The sequence below is a fragment of the Eptesicus fuscus genome, chromosome 15, assembly GCF_027574615.1.
Source record: "Eptesicus fuscus isolate TK198812 chromosome 15, DD_ASM_mEF_20220401, whole genome shotgun sequence".
Lineage (NCBI taxonomy): Eukaryota > Metazoa > Chordata > Mammalia > Chiroptera > Vespertilionidae > Eptesicus > Eptesicus fuscus.
Window position 1 is genome coordinate 74,448,451 of NC_072487.1, and position 25,516 is coordinate 74,473,966.

The 25,516-nt window shown below is 50.9% G+C and overlaps 3 protein-coding genes across 6 annotated transcripts in view; 2 read left to right on the plus strand and 1 right to left on the minus strand.

The window, feature by feature from the left end:
- The window catches only part of PHYHD1 (phytanoyl-CoA dioxygenase domain containing 1), a 34,475-nt gene extending 24,049 nt beyond the window's left edge, over positions 1-10,426 (plus strand). For 2 of the 4 annotated variants that reach the window (XM_008152542.3, XM_054727319.1), the window contains exons 3-12: positions 2,336-2,494; positions 5,160-5,235; positions 5,368-5,415; positions 6,770-6,825; positions 6,911-6,973; positions 7,575-7,596; positions 9,092-9,220; positions 9,315-9,431; positions 10,072-10,198; positions 10,306-10,426. In XM_008152542.3, coding sequence (XP_008150764.1) covers positions 2,336-2,494; positions 5,160-5,235; positions 5,368-5,415; positions 6,770-6,825; positions 6,911-6,973; positions 7,575-7,596; positions 9,092-9,220; positions 9,315-9,431; positions 10,072-10,198; positions 10,306-10,351 — 843 coding nt within the window. In that variant the 3' untranslated portion in view covers positions 10,352-10,426. Of the gene's footprint in view, positions 1-1,824; positions 1,851-2,335; positions 2,495-5,159; positions 5,236-5,367; positions 5,416-6,769; positions 6,826-6,910; positions 6,974-7,574; positions 7,597-9,091; positions 9,221-9,314; positions 9,432-10,071; positions 10,199-10,305 lie in introns of those variants that run through there. The other 2 variants (XM_054727321.1, XM_054727320.1) reach the window with 2 other exon arrangements.
- A 2,570-nt stretch (positions 10,427-12,996) lies between these two features.
- On the minus strand, positions 12,997-15,196 carry DOLK (dolichol kinase). The gene has a single exon (XM_008152541.3). The coding sequence runs from the start codon at positions 14,761-14,763 to the stop codon at positions 13,147-13,149; it is 1,617 nt and encodes a 538-aa protein (XP_008150763.1). The 5' UTR covers positions 14,764-15,196; the 3' UTR covers positions 12,997-13,146.
- NUP188 (nucleoporin 188) overlaps positions 15,179-25,516 on the plus strand; it is a 50,152-nt gene continuing 39,814 nt past the window's right edge. The window contains exons 1-4 of the mRNA XM_054726751.1: positions 15,179-15,211; positions 19,292-19,346; positions 22,437-22,510; positions 25,010-25,094. Coding sequence (XP_054582726.1) covers positions 15,180-15,211; positions 19,292-19,346; positions 22,437-22,510; positions 25,010-25,094 — 246 coding nt within the window. The 5' untranslated portion in view covers position 15,179. The remainder of the gene's footprint in view (positions 15,212-19,291; positions 19,347-22,436; positions 22,511-25,009; positions 25,095-25,516) is intronic.

Sequence of the window (25,516 nt, forward strand, 5' to 3'; positions counted from 1 at the left end):
AACAGAGGAAACTGAAGGCAGAGTGGTCGGTTCCCCCCATGATCTCTAACTTCTGAACACAAAGCCTGGCATCCAGACCACAGGCCCAGGGTGGGATGGGAATGTGTGCGTATGTGACCAAAACCCATAATAAGGCGCCGGGATCCGCCAGTCCCGGGCTGCCCGGATCTGGGCCTGTGATTTGGGGGCGGGGCCGCCCCGGGGTGATTGTCTCTCAGAGCCATGCTTGGGTGCCAGGGTCCAATGTACTTTAAACACAAAAGCCTAGCTCATGGGAATTAGAGAGACACAGTCTTTTAAATAACACGACCCTTGTTGTTTGTTCCTGATGACAAGAGAAAAGTGCAGAAACATACAGAAGGGCTCAAAAGAAAATTTAAAACCACGCCATCAATTCTTACGCTGGCACAATATTTTGGTATACAGCGTATACAGCCGTAGAATCTTTATAAGGCCCATGGTGAATTATTGCTTATTGAGCCCTTGCCATATGCCCAAGTTCTCACAGTGGCTAGGAAACTCATTTGCATTTGGCTTTTTTTTTCCCCATCAGGAACATATTTCCATGTCAGTAAATATTTTTCTACCACATGATGTTTTTCAGATGTTGTGTCCCAAACAGACTGACCGTACTTGGTTGAACAGATCCCTTTGTGCTGAGCATTTAGGTTATTTCTGATTCATTGCTGTCACTGAACAAGCCTCAGTGAACACCCCCACACATTCACCTTTGCTCCCCTATTTGATAATCCTCCGACTTGTTTTATTTATTTATTTTAAATTCGCACTCAAGAATATGTTTAGAGAGAGGAAAGGAGAGAGAGAGGAACATCAGTTGGTTGCCTTCCCAAACTCGCCCTGACCAGGGATCGAACCTGCAACCTAGGTATGTGCCCTGACTGGGAATCGAACCCACAACCTCTTGGTGTACTTGGCTCCAACCAACTGAACCACCCAGCCAGGGCCCTCCAACGTCTTATCTCAAGAATGCTAGCACTGTGTCTGCCGGGTCTCGGGTATGCAGTTAGCTGCGGGTGACCCAGTTCCCAGGGGGGTGGTTTTCGGCTTGATCCTGCGATGAGGATTAAGTTTCCATCATGCAGAGCTGCCCAGAGACTGAAGGGCCCGTGGTGGGTGGGCACAAATGCCCAACACCCTGTTGTGCATGGGAGGCAGAACTGAGCGTCCGTGGAGGAGGGAATGGGGGTCAGTAATTGGACATCGGACACCTCACAGGGGTCCAGGAGGTGACTTCCAATGCCCCTATTCAGGCGACGACTTCATATCTGCCAGCAAACATGCAGGTACTCTTTCCTACCTCCATAGCCTCAGAATGAGAGGAGGGGGGCAAATCAGAGCAAGCCAAGGGTTTTAATGCCCAGCTGCACTCATGCCAAAGCCCAGCGCCCTGCGTGGCCTGGCCCCTGCCATCCTCCCCCCTCCCTTCCAGCTCTCCCCCACTCTGCACCATCACCATCGGGTCCCCCTTCCTCATGTTTCTGTGTTTCTCTCGTGCTCAGGGTTTCACACATCCTGCTCCCTCCCCTGGAGTGCTCCTCCCTGTCCCTCCCACTCCCATTATCCTGCTGGTCCCTTTAAATGTCACTTCCTCGGGGCTGCTGCCCTGAGACCTCCCGTCCTCCCCATCTGGTTTCCATTAGACTCTTTGTCCTTTAGTTCTAGAACTGCCCTCTTCCTCCTTGCTCTCAGCAGTTTGTGACATCTGCTCCCCCGTGTGCGGGTTGTTCCCATCAGCCTCCTTTGCTGGACTGGAAGCTCCGGGAAGGCAGGCATCCTGGCTGGTTTCTTGTCACTGAATCTCCAGCTGCTAAAACCGTGTTTGGTACACAGTATGTGCTCCATCAATTATCACGTGAATGAGGTTATCTTCCCCTGTGATCCAAGCTCACGGGACCACTGGACGGGGAGGGGGGGACACCTTGCCTTTCCCTTCCTCCTTCCATCATTCCAGAGAGAGGAAGGGAGAGGGAAAGAGAGAGAGAAACACCAATGAGAGAGAAACATCGACCAGCTGCCTCCTGCATGCCCCCACTGGGGATTAAGCCCGCAACCCGGGCATGTGCCCTGACTGAAAATTGAACCCATGACCTTTTGGTTCATGGGTCAACACTCAACAGCTGAGCTACACTGGCTGGGCCATTCCAGCCAATATGGACTGCTCCTCACTGGGGGCCGAGCACTGTGGCCAGGGTCGGGGACAGAGCAATGGACCGGACACTTGGTCCTGCCTTCACATAGTTTGGGGGAGAGGTCCAGTCAGTTCTTGTAAAGGATGTCTGAGGGCGGGGAAGCCTGAGCCCCTTCCTGCCTGTAGTTCCAGGAGGATGGATTCCTGGTGCTGGAAGGATTCTTGTCTGCAGACGAGTGTGTGGCCATGCAGCAGAGGATTGGTGAGATAGTGGCCGAGATGGACGTCCCGCTTCACTGCCGCACAGAGTTTTCCACCCAGGAGGAGGAGCAGCTGCGAGCGCAGGTAGGTGCCTGGGGCAGGTGAAGATGCCATCTGGCCTTCGATGGGGGCTCAGTCCCCAGCCAGAGCAGCAGCCTGGAGGCCCTCGGCTCATTCTGAAAACAAATCAGGCCCCAGCCTTCCATGTGCCAGGCTCCAGGCTAAGTGTCCTATATGCATAGTTCCTCCATTCCTCAGTATGAATGTCTAAGGCCAGCGTCATTGTCCCCATTTGACAGGTGGGGAAAATGAGGCTTGGCCCAAACCACGGGATTTTAACCCAGGTCTGCCTGATACCAAATCCATGCAGTTCACTGCTCTTGCCCTTTTCCTCAGTAGCTCTCCAGTCTCAAAGGGCCTCCTGGTGGCCAGGGACCCAAAATGAGCCAGGTGATTCTGATGTGCCCACCTGTGTAGGGCTTATCCCCCAGTGAGACTTGGAACTCTGCCCGTTTCCCTCCAGTGACCTAATACCACTCAGTCCAGTTTGAGATGGGGAAGTTGAGACTTGGGGATTCGTCCACAGTTCTCTACCCAGCCCCCAAGCCAACGCTGTCTGTGGTCCAGGCCCCCTAATGGGCCTCACTCACACTCATGCTGAGGAGCTGCTGCCACCTGGTGGGCACAAAGGGAATCACAATGGCCGAAGCCATGCAACCAACAGGACAAGGACTTGAGGAAAAGGGTTACAGAATGATAATTTCCTCTAAAAGGTTAGTTTCCTTTGTCAGCACTCCAGCCTTCTGCTTGGGGAAAGCAGAGATGGGGTTCCTGTGTCCAGTGTCACATAAAGGCTGCCAGGAGTGAGGGGGCTAAATCCTGTGCTCTCCAAGCTGCCTTCTAGAATGCTCCAGAGACCAGTGAGGGGCGGGGATGGAGGACAGGAGAAGCAAGTGCATATACTAGTATCTTGGCTTATAACGCTTGAACGCTTGCGAATAGCTCAGCACAGCGCCTGGTACTCAGTAAACCCTCCGTATTCAGTACAGATCTTGTGGATGACTTTGAAATTAAAAATAAGGTGAGCCCGGCCAGTGTGCTCAGTTGGTTGAGCATCGTCCGTGCACCAGGAGGTCGCTGGTTCCATTCCCAGTCAGAGCACATGCCCGGGGCTGTGGGCTTGATCCCCAGTAGGAGGTGTACAGGAGGCAGCCGATCAATGTTTCTCTCTCATGGATGTCTCTATCTCTCTCCCTTCCTCTCTCTGAAATCAATAAAAACATATTAAAATTTTAAAAAGTTGAGAGGGTGCCTGTCCAGTTCTCCCAGCTTACCTCCTCCAGCTCTCATTGTCTTTGAGTTATGTTACAACTCTAAGTTGTACAGAACTGGTAATGATGCACATAAGATAATTGTCTATAGAAATAGACATGAACTGGGTCTAGCAGAATGCAGTTATTATTCAGTGCCCTGAACTGATTACAGTTATGTAGAATGCATTTATTGCCCGGTAGATAGGTCAGTTTTGCGTCCATCTGTAAATTCGTTTCAGCGTTTGTTATTGTCCACATGTGCGTGGTTCAGGGCATGCTCATGGATTAATGAGTTAAGTAAAAATCTTTCACACATCTAGCCTCATTGCCTGCAATATCATTAATATCGATTATGCTTCCCTGACTTGTTTCCTTCCCCCTGATCCTGGTGCAGAGGAGCTAAGAATGTTGAAAAACAAAACAAAACAAAACCAAAAGCAACAAAATCTGTACTTTCCAGTGAGAAAGGCTTTGAAGGGGCTATGTAGACACATGTAAAGCAGTGGCAGGAACCCACGTGTGGGGGTTGGTGCCACCCCATTCCACTCATTTGCCGTGCAGAAAGGCAGGCAGGTGGCGGCCAAGGGTGGCTAAAGCCACAGGAAAACAAGGCACATCTTTCTGGAACATCATTTTCATATGATGCTAAGAAATCGGAAACATGATATTAAAGTTAACAGGGAGAGGTTATTAAGAACATAGAAAAAGAAGAGTAATCGCTCATATTCATCAAGCATGTAGCCATGCCCTTGCGGAGTGTTCTCTATTTAGCAGCAGTGACTATAACAAAAGCAGGTACATGTCACTTAACGGCACTCCAAGGACTGACCTAGTGCTCTGTATATACCTGCTCATGATCCTTACAACCCCCCAGGAGACAGGCGCCCTAATAGCAACTGTATCTCACGAGGAAATGAAGCGCAGAGAGGCTCAGCAACGTGGTTATAGTCACACAGCCAGTCAGCGGCAGAGCTGGGATTTCAGCCGGAGTATTCTAGCTCCAGGGTCTGTGCTGTCCCCTGCTATAAGATTCAGCCTCTACCTCAAGCCTCCAGCAATCCCTGGAGGTCAGTTCTGCTATTACTCCCTTTGCATGAGGAAACGGAGGCTCTGAGAGGTACCACAAGCGGCCCCACCTATCTGGGCACCAGGCCGGTTTGATTCCAGCGCCTGTTAGGAATCACACCATATCGAGGTTGAGTCATGTGACTTATTAAGAGGTTTCCAAGAAATGTCATGCTTGTAGCTCCCAGCTGTGCTCCCAGGCCCTTGGGGTTGCCATTCACTTCTGCCTCGGAGGGCAGGTTTGGGGAGCACCAGGGGGTCACTAGCCCTGTGGGTGGGAAGCATGGGAGCCCTCTTCCTTCCTCGCCAGGCCCGCCTCTGACCCCGCGATGCGATGCTCGCTCAGTCCCTCTGATGCCCCCCCTCCACAGGGCAGCACAGACTATTTCTTGAGCAGCGGCGACAAGATTCGATTCTTCTTTGAGAAAGGCGTTTTTGACAAGAAAGGTTCGGAGCTGGGGCCCTAGGGGTGGGGGTACACTGGACTCGGGTATCTGCCCCCAGGGCGGGTGCGGGGGATGCTACCCAGGGGAAGCTGGACTCTAGCTCTTCAGCCCGTACCTGTTCCTTGTGCCACAGGAAATTTCCTGGTCCCCCCGGAGAAAGCCATCAACAAGATTGGCCACGGTAAGCAGGCACCTTGGGGAAAGGAGCCGAGTAAACTGAGGCCTGGGGGGTTTAGGGGCGTCACCCAGAGCAAGCAGTAGGTTAGTGGCCCAGCAAGAGGCATTTCTGACAGCAGCGCCCCCTGCTCCTCTGCACCTTGTGATGCTAATCACATGGCACTGGGAAGGGGGGTCCACAGAGGCGCCCCCCCCAGATGGGCATAGGCAGACCCCTCAGCTCCCCTGGCCTGGGGATGATCCAGGCCCTGGGCATGGGGCTCCTGGGTCCCACTGCTTCCTGGAGTCTCCTTAAGGAGCACCTAACCTGCTCACACGGTCCCTGTTCTGAGACCCCAAACCACGCCAGCAAACGGGTGGTTTCGGTTTGGTTTTCAGAATGATACATTAGAATTTATTTTGTAGACTGCTTATTACTGTTTTATTTTAATCCTCACCTGAGAAAATGCTTTTGTTGATTTTTAGAGAGAAAGGAAGGGGGAGAGGGAGAGAAACATTGATGTGAGAGAGAAACATCAATCCGTTGCCTCCCATATGTGCCCTGACCTGGAATCGAACCCGCAACCTTTTGGTGTATGAAACGCTCCAACCAACTTAGTCACCTGAGCAGGGCTATATTGCTTATTTTTAAACTTGAAGTTATATCATCGTAATTTTGTAAAACATTGTCATAAAATACATATAACATAAACTTTACCGTTGTAACAATTTTGAAGTGTACAACTGAGTGGCATTAAGTACATTCAACCCTCACTTTTTAAAAATTGAGGTATAATTGACATATAACATTTCTCACACAGAGACAGACACACACACACACACACACACACACACACACACACTGATTTTTGATTTTTTTGTAACAACACAGCCAATAATGAGAGGAGTGACTGAGTGCAGGCCCTGGGCTGTGGTTGCGTGAGTTAGCCCTGAGAGTCCAAGGCAGCATGGGAGGCAGGGCGGGCCTTCTAGTCCCATTGTGCAGAGGAGCACACTGAGGCTTACAGGAGAGAAGCCACCTGGAGTGAGTGGCACTACTGAGACTGTCACCACGTGATGGGCCCCTGGGAGCCCTTTGTCCTCTGAGGAGTGGGGAGTCAGGGCTGGAGTGATTCTCAGATGTCTGGAAGGTCAAGAATAAGGTCATGGGTGGAATGGGACCTGTGATGGGGTGAGGTTGTCTGTGGGGCCCACTCTCTGGTTATAAATAAGCAGAAAGCTTAATGCACATAAAATCAGTGAGAACGAGGCCCGAGCCTGGATGGCCAGGGCTAGGCGTGTGTGTGTGTGTGTGTGTGTGTGTGGGGGGGGGGTGTCAGGGCTGGGGACTGGCCCATCAGCCCACCTCTGTCCTGCAGCTCTGCATGCCCATGACCCTGTCTTCAAGTGTGTCACACACTCCCCCAAGATGCAGGTGAGCAGAGGTGGGGGCGAGGGTGGGTGGATAGGCCAGAAGTGAGTGTGGCTAGGCTGGCAGTGTGACCTCTGCCCCCTTCCAGGCCTTGGCCAGAAGTCTGGGCCTCCAGATGCCTGTGGTGGTGCAGAGCATGTACATCTTTAAGGTGAGCTCCCCGGCTTACCTGGGCCTCAGTTTACCCTCCTTAAAATGATGCTCAGAATGCTCATACCAAGCCCCTCCTTTTTGGGGGAGTCAAAAATGGCTTCCCAAGTTGTTGTTAAGTTGGGGGAAGAACATGTAAAATCGGTCTTCTCTGGCTAAGGCACCTGGCATTTAGTTGGTGCTCAGTTAAAATGTGGTGGTAGGAGGGACGGGGATCCCTAGAACTACCTCCTCCCTTTGGCTATTGAAATGCTCTGCTCCCAGTTTTCAAGACCCTGCTCAGTACCACCTCCTCCAGGAAGCCTTCCAGCTCCCTTGGGAAGAGGCACTGGCCTGGTCCTGGCCTCGATGGCTGCCCCTCACCTCTGCCTCATGTTCCGTTGGGCGTGTGCATGGTCAGCCTGGGAGTGCCCTGGAGGGCAGGGTGGTTTTCCTCTTTGCAGCCCTCCAGGGCCGGGCACACTGGAGGTGCTCGATAGATGGGTGCTGATGGGGAATCCTTGGAGGTAAACACCTGTGCCAGGGGAGAGCTTCCCACAAACGCAGAGCGGCCCCTTCCCCGCCCTCCTCTGGTCTCACCTGGTCCTTCCTCTCTCTTCCAGCAACCTCACTTTGGCGGCGAAGGTGAGCCCAGGGCGGGCTGTATGCCCAGCAAAGGCCATGGGGGAGATCTGGGATGGTGGTTGCTGGGTCTTCCGAGGGAGGGAAGGCGCTTGCCGCGATGTCCGGGGGCCAGGGAAGAGAAGCCGCCTCCGGTCCTTCCTGGAACAGTGGATTGGGGGGCATCCTGGAGCCCGGCACAGTGGTTCCCGAACCTGGACGCACGCCTCGCTGGTTAAAACAGATTCCCGGGCCCCTGTCCCTGAGATCATGAGTCAGCAGGGCTGCCAGGGCCTGGGATCCTGTGTTCTTAACAAATCCCCTGGAGTACCGACTCAGCATAGAAACGGATTCATTCCAACCCCCCGGATGCACAGATACCTGTTACGGCCCCCCTCGCGGGCGGTCATCCACTTCTGCTCAGACACCTCCCATGACGGGAGCCCACCCCCTCACAGGCAGCCCACTCCTTTCTTACATGAGCCCAAGCCGGCCTCCTGTGACCACCTCCTCCAGACAGGACTGTCCCTGACGATGGCCATCCCCTCCCCAAGTCCGGCACCCCCATTTCCTTCAGCCATTCCTTCTCCAAATCTTCTGGGACGCCCCCATTAGGACACCTTTCTCTTGACATTGTCTGAATTGTCCGTGTGCCCCTTACAGTTTGGTGCTCAGAAAACACAGTTCCCCAGGAAGGAAGTGAGAGGCTAGTACTGCTTCACTTGGTTGTTACCAAGACAACGGCCCTTTGGTCAGTGATCCCCATCCTGACTGGGCCCCAGCACCGGGGGGGGGGGGTACTTATGGATGCTGTTAGTTGCCCCCACCCCGACACACACACTTTGTGCTCAACTCCCCAGACTTACACCACTGGGTGGAGTTAAATAGCAGCTACTTTTTTATTTTTTGTCAATCCTCACCCAAGGATATTTTTCCATTGATTTTTAGAGAGAGTGGAAGAGAGAGGGGGAGAGACAGAGAGATAAACATTGATGTGAGAGAGACACACAACTGGTTGCCTCCCACAGAACCCTGACCAGGGATCCAGCCTGCAACCGAGGTACGTGCCCTTAACTGGAATCGAACCTGGGGTCCTTCAATCTACAGGCCAACGCTCTATCTACCGAGCAAAACCAGCTAGTAGGGCAATAGCAGCTGCTTTTTATTTTATTTTCCCATCACCATTTATCCCCTCTATGTCCTCTTCCACCTCCAATTAGCAGCTACCTTTTAGCAAGTAATTACAAGTGGTATCGGCACCTTTCACACATCATGAAACCCTCCAGCAATCCCATGAGGTACATTAGTGTTGGGACCACTTTACAGTTTAGGAAATTGAAGCTTTGAGGTGAAATCTCTTGTTCTGCGTCTCCAGGCCAGGAGACGGCAAAATTCTAACTGATCCTGGGAAGGTGGGGCCTGGAGGGCTCGGAGAGGATGGGATGGGGGGGGGGGGGGGGGGGGGGCAAGCCCGAGGTGAGGGGGGCCGGCTCCTCATGCCCCGGCGGGCCTGCTGCAGTCTCCTCTCACCAGGATGCCTCCTTCCTGTACACGGAGCCCCTGGGCCGGGTGCTGGGCCTGTGGATGGCGCTGGAGGACGCCACGCTGGAGAACGGCTGTCTGTGGTTCATCCCCGGCTCACACACCAGTGAGACACCTGTCTCCCCGCCCACTCATACCCCACCCGCACGGGAGAGGGACCTGGGGAAAAGAAAGACCACCGGCTCCATCTTGGTCTGCAGGTGGAGTGGCGAGGAGGATGGTCCGGGCCCCTGCTGGCTCGGGGCCTGGCACCAGCTTCCTGGGGTCGGAGCCAGCCCGGGATAACAGCCTCTTTGTGCCTACACCAGTGCAGAGAGGTAGGCGGGACGCAGAGGGCGGGAAGGCAGGGCCCTGTGGCCTTGCCCGTGGGTCTCTGCTGGCCCCACTCACCGGAGTGCTGTGCAGTCACAGAACGGGAGGTCACTGGACCCCGGGACCCCGGGAAGCAGTGGATTAACACCAAGCCTCCCGATCAGACTAGACTCCGGATTCTTCTATTTCTGGGCGCTTTGGGCAAATGACTGAATCTCCCAGAGCCCGTTTCTCCAGATGGGAAGTGGGGAAGCTGGTGAGATGTACCTAAGATGTCACACAGAACCTGTGTGGTACACAGCAAGTGCCCCCGATGCCAGCTCCTAGTGCCCCCTCTTCCTTTTGGAAAAGGGGAAACTGAGGTCCAACTCAGCCCTCACTGGCCAGAGAGCCCAGCTGACCAGTTCAGCTCTGCCTGGTTCTGCAAACACCACAGAAGGATGCCCTTGCAAAAGCTGGCCAAGGGCACAGGCCCCCCCAGAAGGGACCGGATCCCGGGGAACCCGTGTCCCACAGCACAGCCTCAGACCCCGGGCAGGCTGCAGGCCCTCATGATGAGAATGGATGGGGAGGTGAACAGGCCACAAGACTGCTTGGGCCTTGCAGGGCCCCGTGTCCCTTCTTGACCTGTTGCGTCCCTGCCAGGGGCCCTTGTCCTAATCCACGGAGAAGTGGTGCACAAGAGCGAGCCAAACCTCTCTGACCGCTCGCGCCAGGCCTACACTTTCCACCTCATGGAGGCCTCTGGCACCATCTGGAGCCCCGAGAACTGGTAGGTGGTAGGGAGGTGTGTCCCAGTCCCCTAAAGAGGGCCTGGAGGCTGGGGGGCGGGGGGAGCAGTGATACTGACATCTCGAGGTCATCTCCTGTCTCCTGCAGGCTCCAGCCAACACCTGAGCTGCCCTTTCCCCCACTGTACACCTAAAGGCTCCTGCAGGCCTGGGCACAGCCCCTCCCGGGAGGCGCTGGCTGCAGACACCAGCACCTGCCGACCGCCCAGCTGCAGCGGGAAGTCACACCTCTCCTCCTGAGCTTTCCTTCTGCCAGTGTCCGTGCCCCTTGGCCCTGCAGACAGGCGGGCAAGAAGAGGTGGCAGGCGGGCAGCGGGAACCCTCCCCGCTGCCCCAACACAAGCTCCCTCTAGAGGCGGCTTCTTGGCTACAAAAGGGTTCTGGCCACTCCTCTGCCAGCTTCTTCCTCTTCTCTCCCCTCAGACAGAACACTATTACAGCGCAAGGCATTGAATAAAAATGACTTCTGAATGCAGCTTCTCGATCCTTCTTCCCCAAGCAGACATGTTGCCAAAATGAGGGCCCGGCTGAAAACCATCCCACGTATCCCAGCCTGCCTGGGGAGGTCTGTGACTTTCCTAACAAGTCACATTTAGTGGGCACTCGCTCACGGTGCTGAGCTGCACCTGCTGTGTCTCACCGAGTCCTCACCCCGATGGATGGACCTTCGAGGCAGGCGCTCTTGCCATCCACGTTCACAGGATGAGTGAGCTGTGCAGGTCACACAGCTGTTGTTGTTCAGCTCAGCCTGTGCGCCTCACCTTGCGGAGGGGGAAGACTATGAGGGCTGGGAATCGAGTCCCAGATTCTGGTCCTGGCTCTGTGACCAAGTACCTTCCTAACCTCAGGCCACACCCTTCCTCTCTCTGGCCCTGACGGAGGGCCTCCATGGGTCCCTCCTGCTTGGGATTGGCTGGCAGGCAGCCAGACCTTTTGCAGGAACTATCAAATCCAGACCCTGTTTAGCTGGGGTCTGGCCTGGAAATTGCAAATCAGGGGCTGCAGACCACAGATGTGTTTTGTCTGGGCCTTGGCATTTTTATTATTTTAAAAGTATTTTTATTTATTTCAGAAAGGAAGGGAGAGGAAGAGATAGAAACATCAGTGATGAGAGGGACTCATTGATCGGCTGCCTCCTGCACACCCCCTACTGGGGATTGAGCCTGAAACCCGGGCATGTGCCCTTGACCAGAATCGAACCCGGAACCCTTCAGTCCCCTGGCTGATGCTCTATCCACTGAGCCAAACCAGCTAGGGCACCTTAGCATTTTTATAAAAATTTCTTAAAATTGAGCGATTTCACAAAACAGTAAGATTTCTAAGCTTCCTTGAAAGAACAGGTCAACAGCACTGGGCCAGGGGGCTAGCATGCCGATAACTGGCTGGAGCCGACCCCTGGGAGACGCGTGCGCTCTCTGCATCCCACTTCCCCGTCCTCCGTCACTGCATTACCTGCCTGGCCTTGTTTCCAGCCCCCACTGTACGCATGGACACGCCAAGGCACAAAGTCAGCGCCCTTTCCCAAGACCACAAGGAGGCGAGGCAAGGCTGCTGCTCTTCCCTGACGTTTTGCCACCTCCGGTAGCCAGCAGAAGGGAGTCAGAGAAGGACGGGTTTGTCAAGTCTTTGAGCCCCAAAAGAATGTCTCAATACTTTTCTGAGGGAAAGGACATGGCAGTAATCCCACGAGCTCCCCAGAGCTGCATTCCTGGCGTCTGGCCTTAGTGGGCCCAAGTTCTCATCTCCTCCTGCGGGCCCCTCCCTGCCAGGCTGGGTGAAAGTGGGGAGAAGTTGCTCTTTCCCCAGCCCTTCCTCACATGCAGCAAGCTCTTCCTCGCCCACATGGGAGAAACCACATGCACTTGGCTATTTTCCCTTGGGTTCGTCTCCAAATAAAGCCAAGGTCACTCTGGTCTCCAAGTATAACCAACAGTACAACCTCTGGCTTGCTGGGAGGACTGGCCTGGGGTAATGATGCACTTTCCCTTACTGACTGCTTATGAAGTGTGGGCCCCGGGCTGGATTCTATACACACCGCACCTCATCAGAGCCTCACAACACTGTGAGGCGCAGGCTCTTATTCCCATCTTGCAGAGAATTGAGGCCCAGAATGGTGAAGCCAGTCACACAGTTAAGAAGTGGTACAGCTGCCTTGGCCAGTTTGGCTCAGTGGATAGAGCGTCGGCCTGCAGACTGAAGGGTCCCAGGTTCGATTCCCGGTCAGGGCACATGCCTGGGTTGCGGGCTCAAAACCCAGTAGGGGGTGTGCTGAAGGCAGCTGATCAATGGTTCTCTCATCATTGATGTTTCTATCTCTCTCTCTCCCTTCCTCTCTGAAATCAATAAAAAATTATATATTTTTTAAAAAGAAGTGGCACAGCCAAGGACTGACCAGTTTAGTTTGACACAGAGCCTGAAGTGTTAACCATTATGCAATATGGCCTCCAGTGTCCACTCCGGCCCCCTCTGAGGATTGCAAGATGAGAGGCAGGGCCCCATAGCACACGCAAGTCGAATTGTTGCACCATCCTTTAAGCCCTTTTTAAAAAATATATTTCGATTTCAAGAGGGAGAGGCAGAGGGATAGAAACATCAATGATGAGAGAGAACCACTGATCAGCTGCCTCCTGCACAACCCCCCACTGGGGATCAAGTCCACAACCTGGGCATGTGCCCTGACCGGGATTAAAACTCCTGGTTCATAAGTCGACGCTCAACCACTGAACCACGCCAGCTGGGCTGTCTTTTTGCTTTTTAATATCAGCAAAACTAAAACCAGGAGAGCTTTAATTTTTATTTTGAATCTGAATCAACTGAAAAATCAAACCTGCTTCTCACCCCTTGCCTCTTTATGCCCAAGTGGCTGGCTGCTGTGGGGACCATTTGTTCTCTCCATGTCCCCGTTTCCATCACCGCTGCTGCACAATAGCTAGGCCATCAGCAATATCAGGAGATAGAGAGGCAAAAGGAGATTGTCTATCTGCGTAGTGTATGCTTCTAGAAGGGACACTGTGCTGATGGACCCCAAAATCCAAGCATAACTGTGGTTTATGTCCACTTCATTGTCAAAGATTAAGATGAGAGCTACAGAAATGATCTGGGCAAATATAGATGTCATGGTCCCCTCGAACGTCTTTTTGGTTCCGGGCCAGCGGATTTCCCCCATGGTGCTGCCAAAGATGGAGGCCACGGTGTCACCCACACCCACAGCCAGGACGCCGGCATAGGGGACTAGGGCTCTCGCTCCTTCCAGGCTACCCGTCTCTGTACAGGGTCTGGGGATCAGCCAAATGGGAAGAGACATGCCCAGGAGTAGGTAGATGTGTGTCAGGATGAGCGGTCCGCTGTCTCGTTCATCCAGGAAGAGGGAGAGGAGGCTGCGCAGAGTGTGGCCCAGGGGCTTAATGCGGAAATAGCGCACGTACTCTAGGAAGATGAAGACTGCCAGACAGACAGTGGCGGCCATGTAGAGCAGGTGTCGGTCAAAGATGATCCCTGGGATGTAGGTGGCTACCACAATGAAGTGGAAATATTTCCGGGTAATGGTGGGGGCCTGGTGTTTCTTGGATTCAGAAGATGACCGCTTGGCATTCTGGTACAGTACCACCAGGCAGGCAAACGTGGCCAGCAAAGACCAGTAGGCTAGGAGGTAGATGCGGATTTTTGTCTGGAAGAGGAATTGAAAAAGCCAGAACAAGGGGTTCCTACGGAGGAGCCGATAAAGCCAGGGCAGGGCCACGCCAAGGACCAGCACACAGGACATAAGGTGGAAGAAGATGGAGGAGACCCAGGTACCTGAGTCCGTGAAGGCAAAGATGCTGCTGAAGATGAGGCCCATGAGGACCATCCCTGTCACTGCCACCAGCAGGAAGACGTCCACGGGGTCTCCCTGGCTTTCCGCCACAGTAAGGGAGCGCTTGATGAGCTGGTTGAGCGTGAAGCTGATGCCACCCAACACCAGCAGTGCCTCCCCAGGAGTGAAGCAGCGGGGAAGCAGGTACAGCAGGATCATGTTGAGGTAGACGAAGATCAACAGGACCTCCAGGACCTCGATGACCTCGCCCACCCTCAGGGAGTGCTTCATGATATACGTGATGACACATCCGGCCAAGCCCGAGATGACACAAGTGTTGGTGGGCAGGGGGCGAGTGATGCCCAATGCTAACACTGATGAGAAGAAGGACACCGCCATGCCAGTGGCTGCCACCACGATCCCAAAGCGCTCGAAGTATGGGTTCCCAGCAGCCTGGCAGCGTTCCTTCATGACCAGTCCGAGCAAAGGCATGACCATCGAAGCGGGCAGCAGACCACTGTTTGCGGACATTCTGAACTGAAAGACGGCGCTTCCCTGCTGTAGCAGCCGGTCCCACTTGTACTGGACGTAGAAGGCCTGCACCGCGAGGGCCACGGCGCACCACGAGTACCGGTCCATCACCACGGCGTGAATGCTCAGCACCACGGCGAACACCACGGCCGCCTCGGCCAGCACCGACCCGCTCAGCGGAGCTCTAGTCTCTGGGGCCCGGGGCGCGCGCTGTCGGGTCATGTCTCTAGACCTGGGGCCCGGACAAAACGGGGTGACGAGGGACGCCTTGGACTTTGAGCCCCTCAAGCCCTGCCAGGCAGAGAGCCGCAGCTTCACGCGGCCAGCGCCTCCTCTCTTCGTTCTCCAGCGGAGAGGACGCACGCTGCACGGAAGGGCACTCTCTGACGCCTGGCAGCCGGCGCCCGGCCACCCTCCACCATCTCCCACCTACTGCGCAGGAGTTGCCACTCCGCCGTCTTCATCACAGCCTCGGTTGCCTCGGCCGCGGGATCTTAACCTCTCTCGGAGGTCGCCATCTTGGCTCCGCCCCGCCGTCACGTGACGCAAAAGCCCCGTCCACGCGCCCGTTTGGAGGCGAGCGGTCACGTGGGCACGGCGCTTGGGGGCGGGGCGGGAGCGCGCGCGGGCGCGCGAAGATGGCGGCTGCCGCCGGCGGTCTGTGTGTGAGGTGCGGAGCGGGCCGAGGCGGCTCGGGTGGCTGTGAGGCGTGGGCTCGAGGCTGAGTGGAAACGGGGCGGGAGTAGGGAGCGAGGTGCGGCGGCGGTAGCGGGGCGAAGCCCGGCCAGGCGAACGGGCGCCGAGACGGGAGGCGGTTCCGTCCAAACGGTCCCCGCGCGCGGGGACCTGAGGCGACTTCTCCCAGAAGGGGGCCGGTGCCTCAGCCCTTCTCTCGGCGCCGGCCCCCGGCCTCCTCACCCAGTCTCTTTCCCTTCCCTCCCTCTCCCCCAGGGCGCGCCCCTCGGTCCCCCACCGCCTCTCCACCGCGCTTCCTCGTCTGGCGTGACGCTCCTTCGAGGCGCGACGGGGCGCTTCGCGGTCGCCCGGGGGAGCCCCCGTTCGCTCCCCGGCCCCCCAGTGCTTCGTGTGGCGCCGCGCCACCGCCTGCAGTCACTGCCCTCTTTCCCCGCGCAGCCTTTCATTCATCCATCTGTTGGCGTTCTCGGGCGACGGTTCCGTCACCGACCAGCCCAACTCCTGCAAGAGGTGCCAGGCACCGTGCGGGGCTCGGGGACAGGAAGATGAAATACTAAAAAGAACCGCTCTCGTGGCGCTCTGGCGGGCGCAGACACTGGCGAGGCGCGTTCCGGGCGCCGAGTCCTCCGCTCGCCACTCCGCGAGGCGCTCGTTTACAGCTGACTCACCGCCCAGCCCGGGGCTGGCCGAGGGCGAGACGCGGGGGTTCCCCCGGGGCCGCCGCGAAGCTCCGCGGTGCAGCTGGAAGGCGTCCACGCTCCCTGCCACCCTCCTCTGCACACACCCCTGGCCAGCACTGCCCCCTGCTCTTTCCCTGCCCGCTGCGGCCTGGGCCCCCGGGAGAGCAGGTGGCCGGCTCTCGGCGCTTATTGCAGGCGGACCGCCTGCCTTCTCTGACCCGCCTCCCTCACCTGCCAGCTGCTGGGGCTGCTTTGGGGCTTGTGAGGACCAGTTGGCTTTTTCCTCCTCTGCTGCTTCACGTCAGCTCTTAGCCACAGGCAGCGTGGTGGTCACTGCGTCCTCCTTTTCGTCATCATTGTGGAGCTTGGGTGAAGTTTAGCTCCTGCAGGGTGAGGCGTGTTCTGAAATGAAAGAGAACAAGGGAAGAGAAGCGTGGGTTTGCATGAAAAATGCTTTGATCGTCCTGGGAACCCTACCCAACTCGTACTTGAAGACGGGAGACATGACCCACGGACTTCAGACGCTGCTCTGCTCAGAGCCTGTGTCAGGAGAACATCCGTCCTCAATAATAAAAGCCTAATATGCCAAGGGTCCCGGCCCCCGGCTGTTCCATCAAAACGTGCTATGCTAATAATATGCGAAGGCCCCTCAACTGCTCGCTATGACGGGCACTGACCACCAGGGGGCAGACGCTCCCACCTGTAGGTTAGTGTGCTGCTGGGGTCCAACAGATCAGGACTGGGGGAGACAGGCCAGACACGCCCTGGAGCCATCCCACCCTGTCTGTCTCCCCCTCCCCCTCCTCCCGCCCCCCCAACCTCCAGCGTTTCTCCCCGGCCAGATCGTGCACTGGTGGGGTCCCTCAGCCTGGCCTGCGCCCTCGCAATCCAAGACCCCTCCTGGGATGTTGGAGAGCGGGTTTCAGCCGATCATGCAGGCCAGGCTGAGGAACCCCACTGGTGCACGAATTCGTGCAGCTTCCTTCTGTTTGAAATGCCTACAGATCTGGACTGAGAACACTTTAATTTTCTATTCCTGGTGCCTGCTGATATGCAGGTGACTTCAGACAGGCCACCTTGCCAACCTGGTTTGTTTCTCCAGATGTGAATCCTTTTTAGAACAGTCCTGAGGTGGCTCTGAAGCATGTAGGAAAGCCATGTGAGTTGGCAGTAGTCAAACATGGAATACTCTTAGCTCAGTCAGGCTTTGAGAAGGTGAGTCAGGGTTTGGCAGAAACTCCGTTTGAATATTGGCATTTTGGAGTATCGTGTTTTTCAGTTAATGTGTTTCTAGATGTCGGAATGGTGTACCTGTACTAAAAAACATGGTGGTGTGAAAAGCTTTCTGCTATGCTTAAATCATGCAGGAGAGATGAGCCTCATCTGTGGAGTCAGAGTATCCGTGGGCAGTGACCACTTGCTTTTTTGTTGTTAATCCTCACCTGAGCATGGATATATATATATATATATATATATATATATATATATATAATTTTTTTTTTAAAGAGTGGAAGGGAGGGGGGGCATTGCTTGGTTGCCCCCTGCATGCGCCCCGACTGCCCCATTAGGACTGGGGATCGAACCTGCACGCCAGGTACATACTCTTGACCAGGAATCGAACCCTGGACCCTTTGGTGCCCCGGCCAATGCTCTAACCACTGAGAAATGCAGGCCAAGGCAAGCAGTGACCATTTTTGTTTATTATCTTCATGTGGAATATAACTTTCTCAAAAGAACTACTCAGAGTAGGTTGGCTGTGTCTCAGCTTTCTACCTAAAGGACGCAGTTATGGAGACTATTATTCCTAGCCTCCCAGTAGTGTTCACCCAACGTTTTCCAGTGACGTGGATCTCTCTAAGGAAGATAATTTCCAGTTTCCATGGACTCCAGCTCATTTAGGAATGGAGTTCCATGTTGTCTGCTAGAACATTGGCCTGGAAGTCAATAAAATTTAACTTTACCCTTCAGGCTAGTTATTTGATTTCTGTTCCTTAGTTTCTCCTACAAATACTTAGCGCAAATATATTTGTGTAAATAAATGAGACATGATAGCACATATTTTGTTTATGAAAAAATATATAGAAGATGCTTCCCTGAGTCTTTGGCTTGGACGTCACAGTTCCAGCCATGTCTTGTGTCCTGAGAATCACCTGCTTAAACCTTCAAGTCCCTTTTTGAGGTGAAATCTTTCATTAGTCCTTGGATCAGTTCCCAGTGATCTTTCTCTTCTCTGACTCTTTTTGTCTTAGAAGATTATATTTCTTTGGAGTGTTGGTTAGGATTAAGCTCTTCATTACTTGCTACTTTTTTGCTGATTGTGTAATGTGTGCTTAACATCCTTTGTCAATCCCAATACCAAGTGTATGAGCATCATGAAGTTCTAGATTTATTTGTATTCCCATTATTCCTAGACCAGTAAATGTGTAGGAATTGAGGAACCAGTAACATTCATTTCCACAAGGATTCCCTTCCTGTTAAATTACCATTTTCTCTTTTATTCTGCCTTCTCTTGGCACTTCTGCAGAGACTTGTTTTTTCTAATTTTTCTCTTCCAATTAGATCACAGGTCTAAAAGGGACTTCTCCTCCTTTGAGAGTCATTCGTCAGCTTGTATTTTTGAGCCTCTCCTATGTGCCAGCCTCTGTGTTATGGGTACGGTAGCCCTTGTGGAACAGAAAGCTTCGCCTCAGTCCTTGCTTGTCGGATGAATTCCTTGGTGCACCTTGAAGCAGTGTGATGTAATGGTTAAACTCTGGAGTTGTGCAAACCTGGCTTCCAGCTCTGCTCCATTATATAGTGGCTTTGTGATGTTAGGCAACTTACTTAACCACCCTTAAACCTTAGTTTTCAGATGAAATACTGGGGATAATAACAGTATCTGCCTCATAAGTTGTTCATATTCAATAAGTCAAGGTGTTTAGTGCCTGACAATTACAACTGCTTATTAAATGTTGATTCTTGTTATGATCAAATACTTTTTTTTTTCTTTTTTTAAAAAATATTTGTATTGATTTCAGAGAGGAAGGGAGAGGGAGAGAGAGAGAGACATCAGTGATGATAGAGAATCATTGATTGGCTGTCTCTTGCACCCCGCTACTGGGGATCGAGCCCGCAACCAGGGCATGTGCCCTTTACCAGAATCCAACCTGGGACCCTTCAGTCTGCAGGCTGATGCTCTGTCCACTGAGCCAAACCAACTAGGGCTATATTTTAGTTTTTTAATTTTTATTTTGAACATCAAACTTCTAAGAATATGATAGGGTTACTGTCCAAAATTTTAACAAATTGTTTTGTACATTGAGCTTTTTGCTTTAGAGAATAGATAAAATAGCTGTGAGATAGCTTAGTCCAGTCTGCTTTCTGTCATTTCTCAGGAGCAGTAGAGAACTGTGGACAATTCTGCTTGGAAGATCAGCTCTGAGAGAACTGGTAAGTGGTGGTGTTCTTGAGTGGATTCTATGGATCTTTGTGCAGTTTGTATTTTTTTTTTAAGTGCCTTCTCTTTGAAGTAGGAAGTAAACACATTTTTAAAAAATATATTTTATTGATTTTTTACAGAGAGGAAGGGAGAGGGATAGAGAGTTAGAAACATCGATGAGAGAGAAACATCGATCAGCTGCCCTCCTGCACACCTCCTACTGGGGATGTGCCCGCAACCAATGTACATGCCCTTGACCGGAATCGAACCTGGGACCTTTCAGTCCACAGGCGGACGCTCTATCCACGGAGCCAAACCGGTTAGGGCAGTAAACACATTTTTAAAATTCTAAAACTTTATATATTTTTTTTCTCTGCTGAAATGTAGTGTGTCTTATAGTCTCGCTGCTAAAAGTTTTCTAAATCTCTGCCTTTCTTTGTTCCTTAGTGATTCCTTTTCTGAAAAGATAATAGTGCTGCTTGATTGGCTACTGAGGGTCAGGGTACAGATACTGTTCTGCTACCTCAGGCTAAAAAAATTCTCAGGACTTTTCTATCTCATACTTTACTTGCCTTTTCTCCCTTTTCCATTTAGATAGCTTTTTAGGTCAGAGAGGCTGTGGTGTCTAGGACATTTTCAAGTATATAATCTATAAAGAACAGTTCTTCATATTGATCCTCTAGTGTTCTGACCCTGTGAGGGTAAAATGTTAAGATGACATTCAATTATTACTATTGTTGTTGTTATTGTAATTAATGAAAGGAATGTTACACCTTTTTTAGAGCCTTAATATTTTTTGATATGCCTTCATCTGATAATTCAACTTCTAGGACTGCATCATTTTTATTTTTATTTTATTTTTATTTTTTTTTTATTTTTTGTTATCCTCACCTGAGGATATTTTTTCCATTGCTTTTCAGAGAGAGTGGAAGGGAGGGAGGGAGTGAGTGGGGAGAGAGACACAGAGAGAAACACTGATGTGAGAGAAACATGTCAACTGGTTGCCTCCTGCACGCACCCCAACTAGGGGCAGGGAGCAAACCTGCAACCCAGGTGCCGTTGACGGGGAATTGAACCCACGACCCTTTGGTGCATAGTCTGATGCTCCAACCACTGAGCACACCGACTAGGGCAAGGACTGTATCTCTTAAAAGAAAAGAATCTTGAAAAGGTTTTGTGCACAAAGCTCTTAACCATAGCATTATTTATATTAATAAGGAATTACAGTCAGCTTAAGTGTATCTAACATTATAAGAATGGTAAATAAATTATGATCTAGTCACTTGATTAAAATACGCAATCACAAGAATGTTCATTAAGATTTTCATAGTAAGGTGAAATCATTATGTTAGAATGTTAAGCAAAGAAAAGGCTACAGCCTAGGTCCGGGTGAGGCCACGTGCCCCTGGGTCTGGGAGAGGCCACGCACCCCTGGGTCCGGGTGAGGCCATGTGTCCCTGGATCCAGGTGAGGCTGGGTCCCGGGTCCGGGTGAGGCCTCGCGCACCCAGGTCCGGGTGAGGCCACGCGCCCCTGGGTCCGGGTGAGGCCATGTGTCCCTGGATCCGGGTGAGGCCTTGCGCACCTAGGCCCGGGTGAGGCCACGTGCCCCTGGGTCTGGGAGAGGCCACGCGCCCCCGGGTCCGGGTGAGGCCATGTGTCCCTGGATCCAGGTGAGGCCTCGCGCACCTAGGTCCGGGTGAGGCCACGCGCCCCTGGGTCTGGGAGAGGCCACGCGCCCCCGGGTCCGGGTGAGGCCATGTGTCCCTGGATCCGGGTGAGGCTGGGTCCCAGGTCCGGGTGAGGCCACGTGCCCCTGGGTCCAGGTGAGGCCTTGCGCCCCTGGTCCCGGGTGAGGCTTGGTCCCTGGGCCCGGGTGAGGCCACGCACCCCTGGGTCCGGGTGAGACCACGCGCCACTGGACCCGGATGAGGCTGGGTCCCTGGGCCCGGGTGAGGCCATGTGCCCCTGGGTCCGGGTGAGGCCTTGCGCCCCTGGGTACGGGTGAAGCCGGATCCTGGGTCCGGGTGAGGCCGTGTGCCCCTGGATCCATCCGGGTGAGGCTGGGTCCCGGGCCCGGGTGAGGCCACGCGCCCCTTGGGTTTGGGTGAGGCCACGTTCCCCTTAGTCCGGGTGAAGCCGTGCCCCTGGGTCCGGCCGAGACCAAACCAGAGGGAGTCGGACCTCCGTTACCACCATTTGTCCACCATCTAGAGCTGAGGGGTCAGTGCTGACATGTACACATAAGGAACTGGTGGACATTGAAATTGGGTCTCAAAGGAACTGTTGGTCCAGAAAGAAACTCACTACAGACTGATTCATTTGCCTGTCAGCATAACTATTATTGCTCGTCTCACATTCAGTTCTTATAAGTATATATCTAGTGACATATGATCTCGCTCATCTAGGGGAAATGATGAACAACATAGACTGAAGAACAAGAACAGAACCAGAAACAAGGAGGCATCGATCGGACTATCGGGCCTCAGAGGGAGGATAGGGGAGGTTGGGAGGAGGGGGGAGAGATCAACCAAAGGACTTGTGTGCATGCATATGAGCCTATCCAACGGTTAAGTTCAACAGGGGGTTGGGGCATCCGTGGGGAGGGGTGTGGGATGGGAATGGGGGGATGAGGACAAATATGTGACACCTTAATCAATAAAGAAATTAAAAAAAAAAAGAAAGAAAGAAACATAAAAAAAAAAAAAGAAAAGGCCACAGAATTCTCTGTTCAAAATGATTTCAATTGTGGGGAAGAACACTTTTTTTTTTCTTTTCAAAATAAATTTTTAATGTGTTTTTATTGATTTCAGAGGGAGGAAGGGAGAGGGGGAGAGAGACAGAAACACCATTGATGAAAGAAAATCATCAATTGGCTGCTTTCTGCACGCCCCCTACTGGGGATGGAACCTGCAACCCAGGCATGTACCCTGAACGGGAATCCAACCGTGACAGCCTGGTTCATAGGTCGATGCTCAACCACTGAGCAACACCAGCTGGACAAGAACGCATATTAAAAAAACTGAAAGGAATATATAATCATCACTGTGATTGTGAAGGCGATTACAATTGCATTTGTATTATTTCCTTGTTCTTTTCCAGAACCAGATTGAGGCAGAACTGAATAAACATTGGCAGCGGCTATTAGAAGGACTTTCCTACTATAAACCTCCCAGGTATGGCTATCATGTGCATCTGCTTAGAGTAATTCCCCTGAAGAAGCTGGTATAGATGAAACCATTTTCATGAATGGTATTGCTGGGTTAGGTAGATCAGAGAGAATACAGTTTGGTTACCAGTAGAAACCAAATTGTCTTTTTAAAGGAAACCAGTGGAAACCTGTCTTTTTAAAGGAAGGGAAATTCCTTCTAAAAATAGAGTATTGTTGAATCCAATTATATAACTGTAGTGTCTGGGGATGAGGGTTTATTAAATACTCAATTAAGTATTCAAATATATATTTTGGTCCAAATTGTGTGAGGCACTGTCAGCACCAAATACTGGAACATAGCAGTGAACAATTTTTATTTTGGAGGTGAATGTAAGGTTTTTTTTTTGTTTTTTTTTTTTACTGGGCAGTGGAAAAATAAAATAAAGTAGTTAAAAGAAAAGAAAAGACTATACCTGTAGGAAGGACTAGACTCTTTTACCTTAATTCCTAGTCCAGATCTCACTGTGTTATGCATTGTAGTTCCAAGCCACCCCCATTTCCCTTCTGCTTCTGAACATCTGTTGATTTTATTCCATCTTCACCTTCCATCTTCATTCTCTTAGGTTAGTGAAGAACTTTTTTTTTTGTTCATCTGTTAACCCTTCCCCTATAATTATTTTGAAGTAACTCACAGACATCATTACAGTTATTTTATCTGTAAATACTTTACTATGTATCTAAAATATATGAACTTAAAAAAAAGATAATCACTATATTATCACATTTAGGTACTTTTATTATTGTTTCCATTTTACAGATGGGGAAACTGAGGCACAAAGAGGTTAAGTAACTTGCCCAAGGTCACACAGCTAGTAAGTGGTAGAACCAGGATTCAAACCTGGCAGTCTTACTCCAGTGTCTGTGTCCTTAACCATCATTCTGTGTTGCCTCTTTCAGAACTTATTGTTTAACCTTATACTAGCCTTTGTGTTGTGGATTTTCTGTGAAATGTGAGAGTCTATAAAAATCCAACAACAACATGCTTAGTTCACAGACTAGACATTTAGGGCGTTAGTTTCTTTCTTTAAAGACAAAACTTCCCTTTCTGGTAGCATGGGATTTGAAGTCTTAACAGACTTTTTTTTTTTTTTAACTGTAGGCTTTATTTGAATTTAACACCCCCCAATTTTTTTCTTTAATGTCTTCTTTCTGTTGTAGGATCAATGCAGGGTACCATATTGCATTTAGCTGTCATGTCTCCTTAGCTCTTAGTTTGATGGTATCTCAGTCTTTCCTTGATTTTCATGACCTTGAATAGTTTTGAGGAGGACCGATCAAATATTTTATAAAACGCCCTCAATTTGGATTTGTTTGATGGTTTTCTTACTATTAGATTGGTTTGTGGGTTTTGGAGAAGAATTCAGAAAGGTAAAGTATCATTCTTATCACATCATAACAGAGGATACGCATTGAAAGAGTTATCCATAGGAAATCACTGGTGATGTTAACTTTGCTACCTTGACTAAGGTAGCATTTGCCATGTTTCTCCTCTGTAAAGTCACTTTTTTTCTCTTTCTGTCCTCTATTTTTTGGAAGCGAGTCACTAAATATAGCCACACTCAAGGTAGGGGTATAATGGAATTGAACTTCAACTTCTAAAGGGGGTAGTACCTATGTGTATTATTTGGACTTTTTCTGTAAGGAAGATTTCCCTGTCTCCCCTATTTATTTATTTATTTGTTTGTTTGTCTGTTTATTCATTTATATCATTAGGAACTCGTGTATATTTAGTTTATACTTGTTTATACCTGTTCCAGCTTTGGCCAATGGGAGTTTTTTTAGGTTGGCTTCTGTGACCTTTTGACATGTGCCCTCCTTTTGTTTCCTGAGTATTTTCTTTACTTTCTGGCATTACAAGATGCTCCTGGTTCATCTAGTATTTTCTCCACCCCAGCTCTAGATCAACCATTTCACCAAGGATTCCTGGTATCTTTTATTAGAGAATGGTATTAGAAACCAAGATCTGGATGCTGGGTGTGCTGGCTGCTGCAATGGGCATGGGGTGGGGTGTCATAGCTTCTAGGCCTTCTCAGTGGGCAGAGCTAGGTAATATATGTATATATACTAACACCTGGTCTAAATTTCACTTCAACTTTTTATTAGCTGTGGGATTTTTGGTAAGTTGTTTTCTGAGTGTTGATAATTTCCTTTGTAAAATGGGGATAGTAATATTTACCTTTCAGAGTAGTAAGGATAAAAAATAATTAACATAACTCATTTATAAATAATATTGTTATAGCTATCATTTGTAACAGACCTAAACTATATTTATTACCTAGGCATAAATAGTTCTGTGTTATAAAGTCTGTAGCAATGAACTTGTGTGTGTGTGTGTGTGTGTGTGTATTTTGTAGTCACCTAAAGGGTGAAAATAGGTCTGTAGTAAAAATATCTTTAAGTATTTTTATTTTAACCCCCAGAGGGTCACTGAGAATGAGGAAATGATTCATTGTTCTTTTTGTAGTCCAAATTCAGCTGAAAAAGTGAAAGCTAATAAAGATGTATCTTCACCACTGAAGGAACTTGGTTTACGAATCAGCAAGTTTTTGGTAAGTAAAAGTTAGCATTGGCTCAATTTATTGCCTGCAGTATGGATGTGCATGGTTTTATTGTTAGTGGTTATTAGTGGAAATTCAGTTTACTGTAGTTTTAGAGATTAAATTGAATACTGTGTTTTAAAAATATCTAGATTGCAAATCTTCTGGCAATGAGCCACAAATCCACTTGCCTGACCCATATACTATACATCATAGTGTTTTCTTCAGCATACATGTGATGTTCTTTAAATTGACGACTAGACTGTATTCAAATATGTAGCTGTTTCCTTTTAATTTTGGAAACCCAGAGCATGTCTGCTGCTGTATTAATGTGCTTGGTGAATGAGCACAGTTGTTTCTGGCATGTACATTTGTCACATAAATTACATGCCAGGGACTTGCTCCTCTTTTCTCCTATTTCGGTTAAAATTGTT